The 16,526-nt window shown below is 46.2% G+C and overlaps 1 protein-coding gene across 1 annotated transcript in view; it reads left to right on the top strand.

Moving 5' to 3' along the window:
• The window catches only part of CAMTA1 (calmodulin binding transcription activator 1), a 213,116-nt gene that overhangs the window by 158,059 nt on the left and 38,531 nt on the right, over positions 1-16,526 (top strand). The window contains exons 7-14 of the mRNA XM_069948699.1: positions 5,687-5,829; positions 6,383-6,579; positions 8,941-9,019; positions 9,260-9,575; positions 10,444-10,943; positions 13,580-13,767; positions 15,010-15,256; positions 15,539-15,610. Coding sequence (XP_069804800.1) covers positions 5,687-5,829; positions 6,383-6,579; positions 8,941-9,019; positions 9,260-9,575; positions 10,444-10,943; positions 13,580-13,767; positions 15,010-15,256; positions 15,539-15,610 — 1,742 coding nt within the window. The remainder of the gene's footprint in view (positions 1-5,686; positions 5,830-6,382; positions 6,580-8,940; positions 9,020-9,259; positions 9,576-10,443; positions 10,944-13,579; positions 13,768-15,009; positions 15,257-15,538; positions 15,611-16,526) is intronic.

The following is a 16,526-nucleotide window of genomic DNA, read 5'->3' as shown; positions in this document are numbered from 1 at the left end:
TCCCCCACTGCACCAGACTGCAGCATCAACACAACAAAGCCGCTCGCAGAGATACAGCTGGATGTGTGCAGCATGGAGCATCGCTTTATGGCCGCCAGAGATATAACTGTATATGTGCAGCATGGAGCATCGCTTTATGGCCGCCAGAGATATAACTGGATATGTGCAGCATGGAGCATTGCTTTATGGCCGCCAGAGATACTACTGGATGAGGGCGTCATGGAGCATCGCTCTATGGCCGCCAGAGATATAACTGGATGTGGGCGTCATGGAGCATCGCTCTATGGCCGCCAGAGATATAACTGGATGTGGGCGTCATGGAGCATCGCTCTATGGCCGCCAGAGATACAGCTGGATGTGTGCAGCATGGAGCATCGCTCTATGGCCGCCAGAGATACAGCTGGATGTGGGCGTCATAGAGCATCGCTCTATGGCCGCCAGAGATATAACTGGATGTGGGCGTCATGGAGCATCGCTCTATGGCCGCCAGAGATACAGCTGGATGTGTGCAGCATGGAGCATCGCTCTATGGCCGCCAGAGATACAGCTGGATGTGTGCAGCATAGAGCATCACTCTATGGCCGCCAGAGATACAGCTGGATGTGTGCAGCATGGAGCATAGTTCTATGGCCGCCAGAGATACAGCTGGATGTGGGCGTCATGGAGCATCGCTCTATGGCCGCCAGAGATACAGCTGGATGTGGGCGTCATGGAGCATCGCTCTATGGCCGCCAGAGATATAACTGGATGTGGCCGTCATGGAGCATCGCTCTATGGCCGCCAGAGATACAGCTGGATGTGTGCAGCATGGAGCATCGCTCTATGGCCGCCAGAGATACAGCTGGATGTGGGCGTCATGGAGCATCGCTCTATGGCCGCCAGAGATAAAACTGGATGTGGGCGTCATGGAGCATCGCTCTATGGCCGCCAGAGATACAGCTGGATGTGTGCAGCATGGAGCATCGCTCTATAGCCGCTCGCGCAGATTCAACTGGATGTGTGTGTGGTGACCCCCGGATGATGTTGTAGCGGTAGGACGGCTGGTCACTTGCTAGATGGAAGTGTGACGCCACTACGGTGGTAGATGGCTGAGATACAGCCGGACCTTAGGGTTTTGTCACGTGATGCCAGTGCCTGGTGGGCACACGGGTGTGATGGCACGCCTGCTTTTAAGATGTAAGGCCGGTTGTACCCTTCTCCTCTGTGGTCAGTGTCCTGCCGGGTTGCTGCCGGGTCCCTTGGGATTATGTCACAGGTGGCCAGAGTGGTACGGTAACCCTCCTGGATAGTAGGACCCACCACCCATAGAAAGGGAAATGTCCCAAGGTTGTGGTGCAAATGCTGTGTAGGTGGTGAGGAATAATGACAGACTCAGTTGATAACGTTGACAACGTGTTAATGTGCAGCAGGTAATACAATCTTGAGATACACTTGATACAGTTCCAATAAATACACGAACATAGAACCACCAGATCTATGAGATAAGTGCTGAGTAGGATGTAGTAGAGTTGATAAGATTGTACTGAGGTAGCATAGTAGAGAGGAGAGTGCCATGAGAGTCTCAACCCAAGTGGTAATGTGCTCTGCCGGGATGTTGCAGTGTATAGAAGAATACTTGTAGAAGAAGAAGAAGAAAACCTGTGCCTGTGTATTGAATTTCCTATAGTCTTCACACCACCTGATGCTCACAAGCTTTGGCTGAACCGTACTAATAGGTGACACAGGCCCCAGACCTTGTTACCTGTGATGAGCAGAGTGCTGAAGGTTTCCTGCTGACACTTGCATTGCAAGATGGAGTTCATAGACTTTCCAGTAACTTTGCTCCACCCAGGACAGTTCCTAGCTGATTGGCTCTTTAGTGGATACTGTCCTGCACTGTAGAACTCCTAGTCCCTGGCGTGGGTTGAGATGATCTGTTGGCTAGTCCTCTCCTGAAGGGTTTAGTGCTGCATCACACAGCATGTGGATGCTTCTGGAAAGAAGTTTGTAAGAGGGCTCTGTCCTGCGTCCTACCCATGCGGGGTACTGACTAAGACTGCGACTTGTTAGGGGGGACCTGGCAGGGGGCAAGGGCTCAGGTAGAACCACTGTGGAGAGCTATCTGAGCTGCGTCCTTTCTCCACAGAATCTCAACTAAGACTCCTCCTTCACCCAAGGGACTAACTTCCTAACCATTGTGTAAGGTGCGCTGTGGTTGGGTGGAAAGAGTGCAATAGAAGAGGTGATAGGACAGAAGAAAGTAAACATCCTACTGGTTCACAGAATCTGGTATACACAGACACAATAACCCGTGAGACACTTCAGCCGTGCAGCTTCCATACTTCAGTTATGCAAAAAAGTGACATCTAGTGTATCTGTATAGTCTGGAGGAAAGAAGGGAAAGGGGGGACATGATGGAAACCTTTAAGTATGTTAAAGGACTAATTAAGTGAGAGGTTAGTTGGGGGAAAGATCAGAAGCAACGTGAGAAAATATTATTTTACTGAAAGAGTAGTAGATACCTAGAACAAACTTCCAGCAGAGGTGGTTGGTAAATCTACAATAACACAATTTAAACACGCCTGGGATAAACATAAATCTATCCTAAGATAATAAGAAAGAAAATACTAAAAGGGCAGACTAGATGGACCCAGTGGTCTTTTTCTGCCGACAATCTTCTATGTTTCTACTATATACCACAGGTGTCAAACTCATCCCTCCAGCTGTTGCAAAACAACAATTCCCATCATGCCTGGACAGCCAAAGCTAAAGCTACTGCTGGAGGGCCTGAGTTTGACCCCCCTGCCCTAGATACTAGATAACACAGTGACCCTTTATAAAGCATGGCGGACACTCAAGGTGGCCGGGTCAGACGTGGCACCTTTTTTTTTGCACCATAGATCTGTAGGAGAATCTTCTTGTGTTGCACAGAGTGAAATCCACAGTGAATACGTGAAACTATACACTATGCGCTATATCTGAGAACTTCCATATCTGTGGCATTATACATTGTGTGAATGAAGAAGGACGGTGACAGAGCGAGATGCTGCAGAGAGGGGCAGGGAGGGACGTTGCTAAGGCAGAAATCACACACTGAAGCCTCATTTGCTCAGGAGGTTTGGGTTTGGGTGTGTAATGATTCTCTGCCATCACTTATAAACTTTAGGTGGTGATAGAGGGGGGTGACGCTTCTCCTTGAGGAAAGCAACCAACGTGCACAGTCTTATAGGCCATGCATTGCTCTACTGGGAATAAAGATGCAAAGTGGCCAACCAGAAAGAAGAGAGCTCACTCTCTGGTGCCCCCTATTAGAGTCAATAGATGACCCCTTTAGGATTAAAGGGGTACTCCGGCAAAAAAAAACGTTTTCTTTCAAATCAACAGGTGTCAGAAAGTTATACAGATCTGTAATTTAATTCTATTTAAACATCTCAACTTTTCCAGTACTTATCAGCTGCTCTATGTCCTGCAGGAAGAAGGAAGCAGGAAGCTCTATTCCTTCTGGAGGGAAGCTTGTTGGCATAGACTTAAGGAGCTATCCTTAAAGGGGAGAATTTACTAAGATGACAACAACAGTACACAGTAAATGGAGCTGACTGCTTCCGGCCTCATTCACTGTGTACTGCGGGTGCTGCATACTTGGCACATGTCGCGATCAGTGATTGATGACCTGTTCTGTGGATCTGCATGGAAAACCCCTTTAAGCAAACCCCCACATTGTAAGCTGGCATAGGATTTATCAGTAGGCGCACACCTCTGAAAGTTTTTTGGGTGATCTACACCCGGCACCTACTCCTACATCTCAGTATATTCACATGGACCAGTGACAGAACCCCAACAATACATCCCCGTCTCCTCCATGCCCCTTCATGCCATCAGCCAATCGGCAGCCACTACAATAGCTGTCACTTCCTGTGACGGTCACCACAACTAGTGGTCAGCCGCAGAGACACTGTGTCCCAGGATGGTCCCAGAACCTGGAGCTGCCCATTGAATATATAGCGTATACCTCTATAGTCAAGTGCACAGTAACACCTCTCTGTCCCAGTAACTGATTGGTCATTCTTTAGAAACAGTACCATGCACAGTACAACTTCCTTTCACAGTATGCCACCTATCATTGTATGCGGTTTTCCCTGGGATAAGTACAGTAATCTATCATTCTACTGTATATAAGACCTCATCCTCAGGGGTTGGATGCACGCTATAACTTGCACATTAATACTTTAGCTAGAGATTATTTTGTTCTTATTCTATATACAGTATATTGGTAAGTGCACAGAACCACTTCAGTTCTTTTGTACTCTTAAGGCTGCGTTCACACTACGTATATTTCAGTCAGTATTGCAACCAAAACCAGGAGTGGATTAAAAACACAGAAAGGATCTGTTCACACAATGTTGAAATTGAGTGGATGGCCGCCATATAACAGTAAATAACGGCCATTATTTCAATATAACAGCCGTTGTTCTAAAATAACAGCAAATATTTTGTCAGGATGGTATCTCTGCAGAGCATTATGCGCCCCTCTGCTCGTGCTGTTCGGCCGAGAAGGCACTGATTTTCTTGTATCCTGTTTCTGTGTTTTGTTTTGCTGTGTGTGAACTCTGGTTTATTGCTCACCTGGGTTGGGAGACACACCCGACTTCACCTGCTGAGTTCTGGCTGGGCATGTCAGGGTTAATCTGTGTTTTGGTTCTGCTGTGACTGACAGGTCTTCCTGCCAGTGGATCTGTGTTGTTCTCAGCTGTCTGTGCTTGGAGATCAGGGGGATGGTCCAATTATGTTCTGGATCAGAACCCTGACCTCCTATATAACCTCCTCAGTCTGGGATATCATTGCTGGTTATTGACTTATGGTGCGTTTACACAGGCAGATTTATCTGACCAATTTTGGAAGCCAAAGTCAGGAATGGATTTGAAAAGACAGGGAAACTCAGTCTTTCCTTTATGACTTGCACCCTGTTTATAGTCTGTTCCTGGCTTTGGCTTAAAAAATCTGTCAGATAAATCTCTCTGTGTAAACGCACCATTAGTCTCTGCCTGCTTGTGGATTCTGTTTCTTTGCATCTCCTGACTACTGCTTTGTGTTCTGACTATCCTTGCTAGCCGCCTGCCCCTGACCATATCGCTTGTTTGTTGACTCTGATTATAGGATTGTGATTTTGTACTGTGCTGCCTGATTGTTGTGACCCGGACTGTCGACTATTCTTTATTGTGTTTTGTCTGTCTGTCTTGTCTTTGTGTCCCACCTAGCCAGTGCAGGGACTGCCGCCCAGTTGCTCGCCGCCATCCTAGGGCGGATTGTGACAAGTAGGTAGAGGACAGTGGGCGGGGCTGAGCTTAGGGCTCACTGTCTCTGTGTGTCTGGTGTCACCGGTTCCTGACATATTTGCCATTAAATGGCGGCCATCCACTCAATTTTCACATTATGTGAACAGATCTGTGTTTTTAATCCACTCCTGGTTTTGGTTGCAATACTGACTGAAATATACTGACTGAAATATACGTAGTGTGAACGCAGCCCCCAGATCAATTTATTATATATCTATTCATACTGAACTTACTTTATATGCATACATCTGCAGTAACACTATATAGGGTCAATATTCCAGAGAACACCCCTTCTCTTAGTTACCTGCACAGTACTAATGCCGACAATAGAAACATATCAACTAAACACTTGTATTGTCTCCCACTATTTCTAGATAACCAGTTTAGAATGTCGATTCTGGAACGCCTGGAGCAGATGGAGAGGAGAATGGCTGAGATGACGGGATCCCAGCAGCACAAACAAAGTGTGGGAGGAGGCAATGGAGGCGGAGCCAACAGTGGGGGGAGCCAAGCACAGGTAACATTACCCCTATGTACAAGAATATAACTACTATAATACTGCCCCTATATACAAGAATATAACTACTATAATACTGCTCCTATATACAAGAATATACTACTATAATACTGCTCCTATATACAGGAATATAACTACTATAATACTGATCCCTATAACTACTATAATACTGCCCCTTATATACAGGGATATAACTACTATAATACTGCTCCTATATACAGGGATATAACTACTATAATACTGCTCCTATATACAGGGATATAACTACTATAATACTGCTCCTATATACAGGAATATAACTACTACAATACTGCTCCTATATACAGGGATATAACTACTATAATACTGCTCCTATATACAGGGATATAACTACTATAATACTGTTCCTATATACAGGAATATAACTACTATAATACTGCTCCTATATACAAGAATATAACTACTATAATACTGCTCCTATATACAGGAATATATACTAATTATAACTGGACTGGAATGTGGATCCCTGTCATCCTATATAATAACAATGATATTTTCGGTGTCCCCCTCACAGTGTGCTGCTGGTCCTGGCTCTATAGGAAGTTGTTTTGAGAGTCGGGTGGTGGTTGTATGTGAGAAGATGATGGGTCGGGCCTGTTGGGCAAAATCCAAGCACCTGATTCATTCCAAGACGTTTAGAGGAATGACCCTGCTTCACCTCGCTGCTGCACAGGGATACGCCACCCTCATCCAGACCCTCATCAAGTGGAGGTAAGTGTGATGGGCCAAGGCTGGGATACGCTGTTCTGTAATATACATATCCTGGGCTGTAATATACATGTCCTGGGCTGTAATATACACTACCGTTCAAAAGTTTGGGGTCACTCAAACAATTTAGTGTTTTCCATGAAAAGTCCCACTTCTTCACCACCGTACGTTGTGAAATGAATAGAAAATAGAGACAAGACATTGACAAGGTTAGAAATACTGATTTGTATGTGAAATAACATTGTTCTTCCATCACACTTTGCTTCCGTCCCAGAATCCTCCTTGTGCAGCAATTCCAGCATTGCACACCTTCGGCATTCTAGCTATTAATCTGTTGGGGTAAGCTGGAGAAATTGCCCCCCACGCTTCTAGAAGCAGCTCCCACAAGTTGGATTGGTTGGATGGGCACTTCTGGCGTACCATACGGTCCAGCTGCTCCCACAATGGGGTGGTGATCTGGTGACTGCGCTGGCCACTCCATTACCTATGATAGAATACCAGCTGCTGCTTCTGCTGGAAATAGTTCTTGCACAATTTGGAGGTGTTTAGGGTCATTGTCCTGTTGTAGGATGAAATTGGCTCCAACCAAGCGCTGCCCACTGGGTATGGCATGGCGGTGCAGAGTGATAGCCTTCCTTATTAACAATCCCTTTTACCCTGTACAAATCTCCCACCTTACCAGCACCAACCCCAGACCATCACATGACCTCCACCATGTATAACAGATGGCGTCAGGCATTCTTCCAGCATCTTCTCATTTCTTCTGCATCTCACAAACCTTCTTCTTTGTCATCCAAACACCTCAAACTTGGATTCATCCGTCCACAACACTTTTTTCCAGTCTTCCTCTGTCCAATCTCTGTCTTCTTTTGCCCATCTTAATCTTTTTCTTTTATTGGCCGGTCTCAGATATGGCTTTTTCTTTGCCACTCTGCCCTGAAGGCCAAAATCCCACAGCCGCCTCTTCACTGTAGATGGTGACACTGGTGTTTTGCGGGTACTATTTAATGAAGGTGCCAGTTGGGGACCTGTGAGGCGTCTGTTTCTCAAACTAGAGACTCTAATGTGCTTATCTTCTTGCTTAGTTGTGCAACGCGGCCTCCCACTTCTTTTTCCACTCTGGTTAGAGCCTGTTTGTGCTGTCCTCTGAAGGGAGTACACATCGTTGTAGGAAATCTTCTTAGCAATTTCTCGCATGGAATAGCCTTCATTTCTAAGAACAAGAATAGACTGTCGAGTTTCAGATGAAAGTTCTCTTTTTCTGGCCATTTTGAGCGTTTAATTGACCCCACAAATGTGATGCTCCAGAAACACAATCTGCTCTAAGGAAGGTCAGTTTTGTAGCTTCTGTAACAAGCTAGACTGTTTTCAGATGTGTGAACATGATTGCATAAGGGTTTTCTAATCATCAATTAGCCTTCTGAGCCAATTAGCAAACACATTGTACCATTAGAAGACTGGAGTGATAGTTGCTGGAAATGGGCCTCTATACACCTATGTAGATATTGCACCAAAAACCAGACGTTTGCAGCTACAATAGTCATTTACCACATTAGTAATGTATAGAGGGGATTGGTTTAAAGTTAGGACTAGTTTAAAGTTATCTTCATTGAAAAGTACAGTGCTTTCCCTTCAAAAATAAGGACATTTCAATGTGACCCCAAACTTTTGAACGGTAGTGTATATATATCGGGTGATCGTCCTATAGATGACGCATTCTGCTTCCAATACACGGACGACAACTGAGATGAACTGGAATCCGATAATTATATCATCAATATATCACAACCTATCAATACTTATCCGCTTGTACATTACTCTGCAGTGCAGGTGCTGCCACCTAGAGGTGTTGTGCAAAGCTTCTCATTTTATTGCCGCGATGGGCTGATTTCTACAAGTGGAGCTGTCATCCGATGGGATTTTTTTTTTTTCTTTTTGTACAGTTTCAGGTTTCATGAGTCTTTGGGTTCTTTTGTTCATCTGATATAAATGACTATTATGCTATTATGGTGTTTCTAAAACTTTTTTGTCATCAACACTTTTAGGGCATTACTATACTAAACTCAGGGTCTCCTATTTAATATTACGACCATTCAGTAAGAGGGTAACTGTAGTGTATGGCGGCACGGCTCCAGACACTGCAATAGGCACATATAGCATAGGGATGGGGAACCTTTCGCCCTTCAGCTGTTGTAAAACTACAATTCCTTCAGCTTTGGCTGTCCAGGCATGATGGAATTGGTTCCCCGCCCCTGGCATAGCAGATGACCCCCAATATTTTAGGGCTTGGTATATCCCAGTCTCCTCTGTTATTATGATCATCAATGACTGTGAACTGATGGCGTTTTCCATGTCTGTCTACAGAACAAAGCACGCTGACAGCATCGATCTGGAACTGGAGGTGGATCCTTTAAATGTCGATCATTTCTCATGTACTCCTCTGGTAAGACCACAGCAATGCCTATGCTGTATATATGTATCTATACGTCTTATGCCTCGTTCATATACGCCCCACCCAGTCATAATCCCTACATGATAGATTTTCACAAGTGAGGTCAATGGAGTCAAAAAGTTCTAAATTTCAAAAACTCCTGTTCACCAGGATGCAGCAGCCACCATGTACAGTGTGAACGAGGTCTGAGCCACTGTCATACTAACCTCCATCTTATCCTTTCTTTCCCAGATGTGGGCCTGTGCACTGGGTCACACCGAAGCTGCCGTAGTGCTGTATAAATGGGACCGGCGGGCCATCTCCATCCCTGACTCTCTGGGCAGGCTTCCTCTGTCCATCGCCCGGTCCCGGGGCCATGTGAAGCTTGCAGAGTGTCTAGAACAGTTACAAAGGGAAGAACAGTCCCAGATGGGGCAGAATCCCCGGCTGCAATGCTCCCCAGGTGCTGAGGCCAGTGCAGACAGCTGGCTAAACCAGTGGCAGAGCGAGGCTATCAACCCACAGGAGCCTCAGAAGGGCGTCACCATTATCTCAAATGTTAATGCAGGTAAGAATAAGGAAGAGGTGGAAGCAGTGGGCCTCCCAAAAAAAGAAAATAAATTAAGGAGTTTGAAGAGGCTTTGATCTCTGATGATCAGCTGGGATCACTTAGCCTTGCGTTTTCTCTGCAGTGACCTCTGCAGGGGGAATGTAGTATTACACGCTATGTAATTCAAGAACAGGCTGGGCCTTCCAGGGCATAAGGGACCCTTAGAAACTTTCCTGTATGAAACATAATACACAGCAGCCCTCCGAGTTTCCCATAGTTATGTTGCTCTACCAGGACGAGGTGAAGTTTAGTTGCTGCAGGATGACTGTGCCACTGGGCATTTTCTGCCACCGTTCAAGCATCGAAACATTCGCTTTATGGCTGGTAGTAAAATGTAAATGAAAAATATATAAACGTTATCTCGAAAAGAAAAAACCAGGGAGCAAGAAACTCTGCTTAAAGGGGTAGTCCGGCGCAGGGACATTTTTTTCCTGACACCGGGGAGTAGGTGGCTGAGGGAAACGGCGTCCACTCCCGCCTCTGTCACTGACTGACTGAGTGGACCTGAGACGTATCGTCCGCTTGAACTGGGGAGGTGAGTGGACGTTGTTTCCCTCGGCCACCTCCTTGCCGGTGTCAGGAAAAAAATGACCCCCCCGCCGGAGTACCCCTTTAATTACGGTACAGAACTGGAGTCATGTGATCACCGAGAGCCAATGGAATATCTAACATCCTGTAATGAGAATAGGAGTTAGACTGTGTGTCACGGGGATTGGTTGTTGTAGAATTGTATAGAAGAAAAGATAGATAGGAGATATGACAGACAGACAGACAGACCACTATATGGATGATTAGATTTTTGAACATTTTTCTTTCCTGCTTACAGAACTGAGGAGACCCAGGTCGGAACCGTCCAATTACTACAGTAGTGAAAACCCTAAAGATTACCCAGCTGCTAAAAAACACAAGTTGAACCCAGAATATTTCCAGGTGAGGCAGGAGAAGGTGATCGCCACGGCCCTGAGCCTGGAGCAGTCCACCATCAGGAAGCAGAGCTCCAGCTCCAAGCAGCTGATGTCGGAGTCGCCCCACGGGGAGGACATGCGCCACTTCACCCGAGAGCTCCCCCAGCGCACGCCAGATCCCTCGGCATACAGAGCTAGCGCAGGGCTGAAGTGGAGCCAGAAGGAGCTCTACCTGGGGCAGGTCACCGGAACATCGAAGGCCGTGGGAATGGGGAAGGATGTCGTGGGACATAGACTGCGTCAGAGGGAACAGATGAGCGTCCTGATGATGTCTGAGAGGGAAATGGTGGACGCCGATCTACTGTCTTACAGAGAAAACATGGAGAACGAAGACTGCTTACAACACATGGATGACCTCCAGGTAGGGGCCGGGTTCTTGACCACATGTCCGTGACCCATAGAGTGGTAGAGTTCTTCGTGAGGAGGCCTAACATCCGTACCAGTTTCTGCTACCAGAGGTCCCAGCCATGTGCAAGGGAACCATCACCCTCTTTCTTTGAGCATTATTTTCCACCACGGTTCAATCCTATCTCCATGAAAAAGGTGGAAAACCATTGGGGCAGCCATGTTACATTTAAAGATGTCTTCTTGGACAAGCAGGCCTAGGGCACAGCAAACACCATGGACTGGAGATCTAGGATAAAAGTGATTGTGAGGTAGATGTATTGGGGCTACATGTAAGAAGCCCTAGTGGGCAGCCCCTGTAAGTGTAGTGTATCCTAGAGCTTTCTGTGTGGTCTCACCCAGCCGCACAGTGCCACCGCCCTGGATGTAGATTCCAGCCCAGGTCAGGCTTCCCGCTGTCGTTGTTTGATCAGCACTCACAGCAAATGCTGTTAAATCTGGCAGCGGCTTCATCCAAGTGGTTGCAGATTGATCATTGGAGTTCATTATCTCCTCCTGAGACAGCGGCCGGGCTGGGTGATGAATGCCCTCTATGTGCCAGCATCTTCCATAGCGCCACTTCACAACTTTACAGTAAATAAATCCTTGCTGTTCTTGTCAAGATTACATTCAGCCGCTCGGCCTTGTAGATGTTTCATTTTTCTTGCTAAATTCATCAAATAGGAAAACTTTGCAGCGAGACAGCCAAGGGCGTGAGGGGGTCCGCGGCGTCTGCCGGGCAGATCTCCGGAGCCAGACACTAATGGACGATTATGAAGGTTTCCACATTTATTATAGAAGTTGTATTAAAGCCATTCTTCTAGTATCCTACTAATGGGACAGAGCGCCATCCTGGAGATGGAGGGGATTCTTCTGTCAACCTGAAATAATAACTACATAGATAGCCGTGCCCTTACAGGCAGCTCCTACACATGGCAGCTCCTACACATGGCAGCTCCTACACATGGCAGCTCCTACACATGGCAGCTCTTACACTTTCCCATCCCTTACAGATGCCCCCCTCTCCCCCCTTACAGATGCCCCCCTCTCCCCCCCTTATAGATGCCCCCCTCTCCCCCCTTACAGATGCCCCCCTCTCCCATCCCTTACAGATGCCCCCCCCCCCCCTTCCTCTATGCTTAGCAGAATTAAAAAAAAAACACACAAACTCACCTGACAACCCGCTCCCCTGTCCCGTCCTATCCCCGGCAGCGCCGCGCATCAGTGAGCTCCCTGTACGCCGGGGCTGGGACTTCAGGACTGGAAGCGTCTCTGACGTGCGCTTCCTGTGCCGGAAATCAGGGCCCCAGGCAGCACAGGGAGCTCACTGAGCCGGGAGCCCGGACGAGCCCGCTCTTGTGACTGCATGCAAAACAATGCTTGCGGTCACAAGAGTAATTTAAGGGAGAAGCAGTGCAGTGGCAAGGGGGGGCCCTCGCTGCGACCCTGGTCGTTACGCCACTGGATATACTGTATATCGTCCAAAATTCTGCCACATGTATCGCTCTTCCCCTGGGGTAGTGCCCGGATTTTAAAGGGGTATTTCACTCAAACATGATATGTTGCTGCCCATGGTGAGACTAACAATTCCTTCCATACTTGTTATTATTAGTTCCGTCTCCTTCCCCCAGTTCTGAGCTGCTGCTTTCTGCTCTAGACACAAAAATCTGTGTGAGTTTTTCTCTGTCTCCCCCTCCTCCCCCATCCCTTCTGAGATGGCTTTGTAGCATTGTAGCTTCTTTTTAATGCTGGGATTAATCTGAGGTCAAGTTGCTGATAAACTCAATGGGGGAGATATATCAAAGGGTGTAAAATTTAGACTGGTGCAAACTGCCCACAGCAACCAATTACGGCTCCTCTTTTCTTTCACCAGAGCTGGAAGCTGAGCTGTGATTGGTTGCTGTGGGCAGTTTGCACCAGTCTAAATTTTACACCCTTTGACCTAGCCAAGGACCTAGCCAAGGGGCGGCTTCTGTAAGGAAACCACCAAATCCACCATATAAGTCAATGTAATGACCAGGGAAAAACCAAGGCCAGGTATCCATCCACATACAGTTGTTTCGGGGTGTTGCCCCTCATCAGTGTGGAGCAGGAATCTGGGCTTGGCTAGGTCCTTCCCGGAGGGATATCTGGCTAGTCCTGTGTTTCGAGACTCTTAGATGAGGCTCCGCGGGCTCCTCTTTTGCATCTAATAACAATGTAATTTAGGGAGGGGGCAGTAATGGTGCCTCATATGTGATGGGCACTTCTCTAGAACAGACAGAGCCATTGAGTTACCAGGCCCCGGGGCGGTATATAGGGCAGTATATAGGGTGGTATATAAAGCTTGTTGTGCAGCAGCCTGGCACGTCTGGAGCTCCAGCTCTCTGTATTCAGGCGCTTCAGTGTCGCCTATTGATTGTAGATAAAACCAGTCTGCGACTTTAGCACCGCGGGGTGCAGCTTAAGAGGCCGAACTCCCAATGATTTCCCATTGTGTCAGTGGGGTGAGTATATGTGCTATATCCTCTGCCAGGGTAAGAGTATACAGTCACACACCTCCCTATACAATGCTTGCCTCTCACACATAAAGCTTACGCAAATCGTAAGATTTCCCCTTTTTCCCTCATTCAGGTGAATATGATGAATTTGGCAGAACAGATCATTGAAGCTACACCCGACCGGATCAAGAGGGAGAACTTTGTCCCCATGGAGTCTCCCCTGGCAGAGAGGGCGGACACCGCAGCGTTTAGCACCACCATGAGCTGGCTGGCCAGTTATCTTGCTGATGTTGATCACTTACCTAGCGCTGCACAGATACGGTACGTTATTACCGGGGCATTGTCATTGTATACACCATGTCACTATATACAGGAGATGTATAATATACCAGCTGTACATATATATAAGTATATACAGGAGATCCCCAGGATATACCAGCTGTACATATATAATTATATACAGGAGATCCCCAGGTTATACCAGCTGTACATATATAATTATATACAGGAGATCCCCAGGATATACCAGCTGTCCATATATAATTATATACAGGAGATCCCCAGGTTATACCAGTTGTACATATATACTTATATACAGTATATACCCAAGTTATACCAGCTGTACATATATACTTACAGTATATACAGTATATACCCAGGTTATACCAGCTGTTCATATATAATTATATACAGTATATACCCAGGTTATACCAGCTGTAAATATATAATTATATACAGTATATACCCAGGTTATACCAGGTGTCCATATATAATTATATACAGTATATACCCAGGTTATACCAGCTGTCCATATATAATTATATACAGTATATACCCAGGTTATACCAGCTGTACATATATAATTGTATACAGTATATACCCAGGTTATACCAGCTGTTCATATATAATTATATACACTATATACCCAGGTTATACCAGCTGTACATATATAATTATATACAGGAGATCCCCAGGATATACCAGCTGTACGTATATAATTATATACAGGAGATCCCCAGGTGATATCAGCTGTACATAAATATTATTATATACAGGAGATCCCCAGGTGATATCAGCTGTACATAAATATAATTATATACAGGATATACCCAGGTTATACCAGCTGTACATATATATTATTATATACAGGAGATCCCTAGGTTATACCAGCTGTACATATATCATTAAATACAGTATATACCCAGGTTATACCAGTTGTACATATATAATTATATACAGTATATACCCAGGTTATACCAGCTGTACATATATAATTATATACAGGAGATCCCCAGGTTATACCAGCTGTTCATATATAATTAAATACAGTATATACCTAGGTTATACCAGCTGTACATATATATAATTATATACAGGAGATACCCAGGTTATACCAGCATGCTCCATAGCGCTATATGCAGAAAATGCCCAGGTTATACCAGCATGCTCCATAGCACTACATACAGAACATGCCCAGGTTATACCAGCATGCTCCCTAGCACTACATACAGAACATGCCCAGGTTATACCAGCTTTGTATAACGGTGTCCTCGTCTCGTACAGGTCGCTCTATAGTGAACCCCTGACTCCTTCCTCTAACCCCAGCCTCAGTCCTGCCTGTTCCCCCATGAGTGAAACCACCTTTGAGAAGCCCAGTCTGCCCTCCGCTGCTGATTGGTCAGAATTCCTCAGTGCCTCCACCAATGAGAAGGTGGAGAATGAATTTGCCCAGCTTACCCTGTCCGACCATGAACAGAGAGAACTCTACGAGGCGGCCAAACTCGTCCAGACCGTGTTCAGGAAGTACAAGGTTAGTTGTGCAGCTGGGCGCCCCCTACAGCCCCTGTTCAGTACAGCGTGGCCGTACAGTCAGCCAGGTATGGTGCGGCACATCCCAGCAGGTAGCTTCTAGTCTGCTACCATGATATCCACTGCAGAAACCCCTCAGCCACGTGTGACCAAACCCAATGCCCCGTGCATGGAGCTGGTATGGGGGCACACTGGGTCCAATAGGGGTCCCTATGATATCACATAGCTGTAGAGAGTGGGGGGCCCCATATGTTGTAATGCAATATGTTTCCTGTCATTCTAGGGTCGTCCGTTGCGGGAACAGCAGGATGTGGCTGCGGCCGTCATACAACGCTGCTATAGAAAGTACAAACAGGTAATGCGATGAGACGGCGAGCAGCTGGTCAACGGACAGACTTTTTGTTTTTGTCTGATCAGAAAGAATCTAAAAAAAAAAGCAGTGAGGAGCTAAATAACGAGATGGCAGCAAAGGTGCATAGTAAATTATTATCAGAAGGGACCTGCTTACTGTCAGTGAATGGAACCTTCTGTAAGGGATCTGTCCATGCCAGGAACTGTCCAGAGCAGGAGAGGTTTTCTGTAGGGATTTGCTGCTGCTCTGGACAGTTCCTGACATGGACAGAGGTGGCAGCATAGAGCACTGTGTCAGACTGGAGAGAATACACCACTTCCTGCAGGGCATGCAGCAGCTGATGAGTACTGGTAGTCTGGAGATTTTTAAACAGGAGTACATTATAAATCTAACTTTCTAGGGCCAGTTGATTTGTAAAAAAAAAAGGGGTTTTTTCCAGAGTACCCCCTTAAAACAACTGCAAGGTTTGGATGTTCCTAATCAATCATAATTGCTCATGCCGCTTGAGAAATTTGGCACACCTAACTAGCTAGAGGCAGACTTAGAAATCTATATTATATTTTAAAATTAAAAGCCACACCCTTACCATAGAGACACGCCCCTTTCCTGCAAGGCCACTCCCCTAGTCTTGTGACCCATAGGATGTGTTTGAAACACGTAATAATACACATACCCCCAAATTTTGGTGCGATTTATGCAAAATTCTGGATACAACAAGATTATCATTTTTGTTTTTTTAAAGGGGAACTCCAGGTAGAGGTAAAAAAAAAATGAATCTTCTGCAGAAGCATAACGCATTACTTACCTGTCTATCCCAGTTTTGAAACTGCCAAAAATCCATTTGTTTGAAGGGGGGGGGGGGGGGGGGGTTGCTCTGTTTTGTGTTTCTGTTCTTCCTAGTTTGGCATTTCCCAGAAAG

This window comes from Dendropsophus ebraccatus, chromosome 12 (assembly GCF_027789765.1).
Source record: "Dendropsophus ebraccatus isolate aDenEbr1 chromosome 12, aDenEbr1.pat, whole genome shotgun sequence".
In the NCBI taxonomy this organism is placed as follows: Eukaryota; Metazoa; Chordata; class Amphibia; order Anura; family Hylidae; genus Dendropsophus; species Dendropsophus ebraccatus.
The sequence above is the reverse complement of the archived record's forward strand: the minus strand, read 5'-3'. Positions and strand labels throughout refer to the sequence as shown.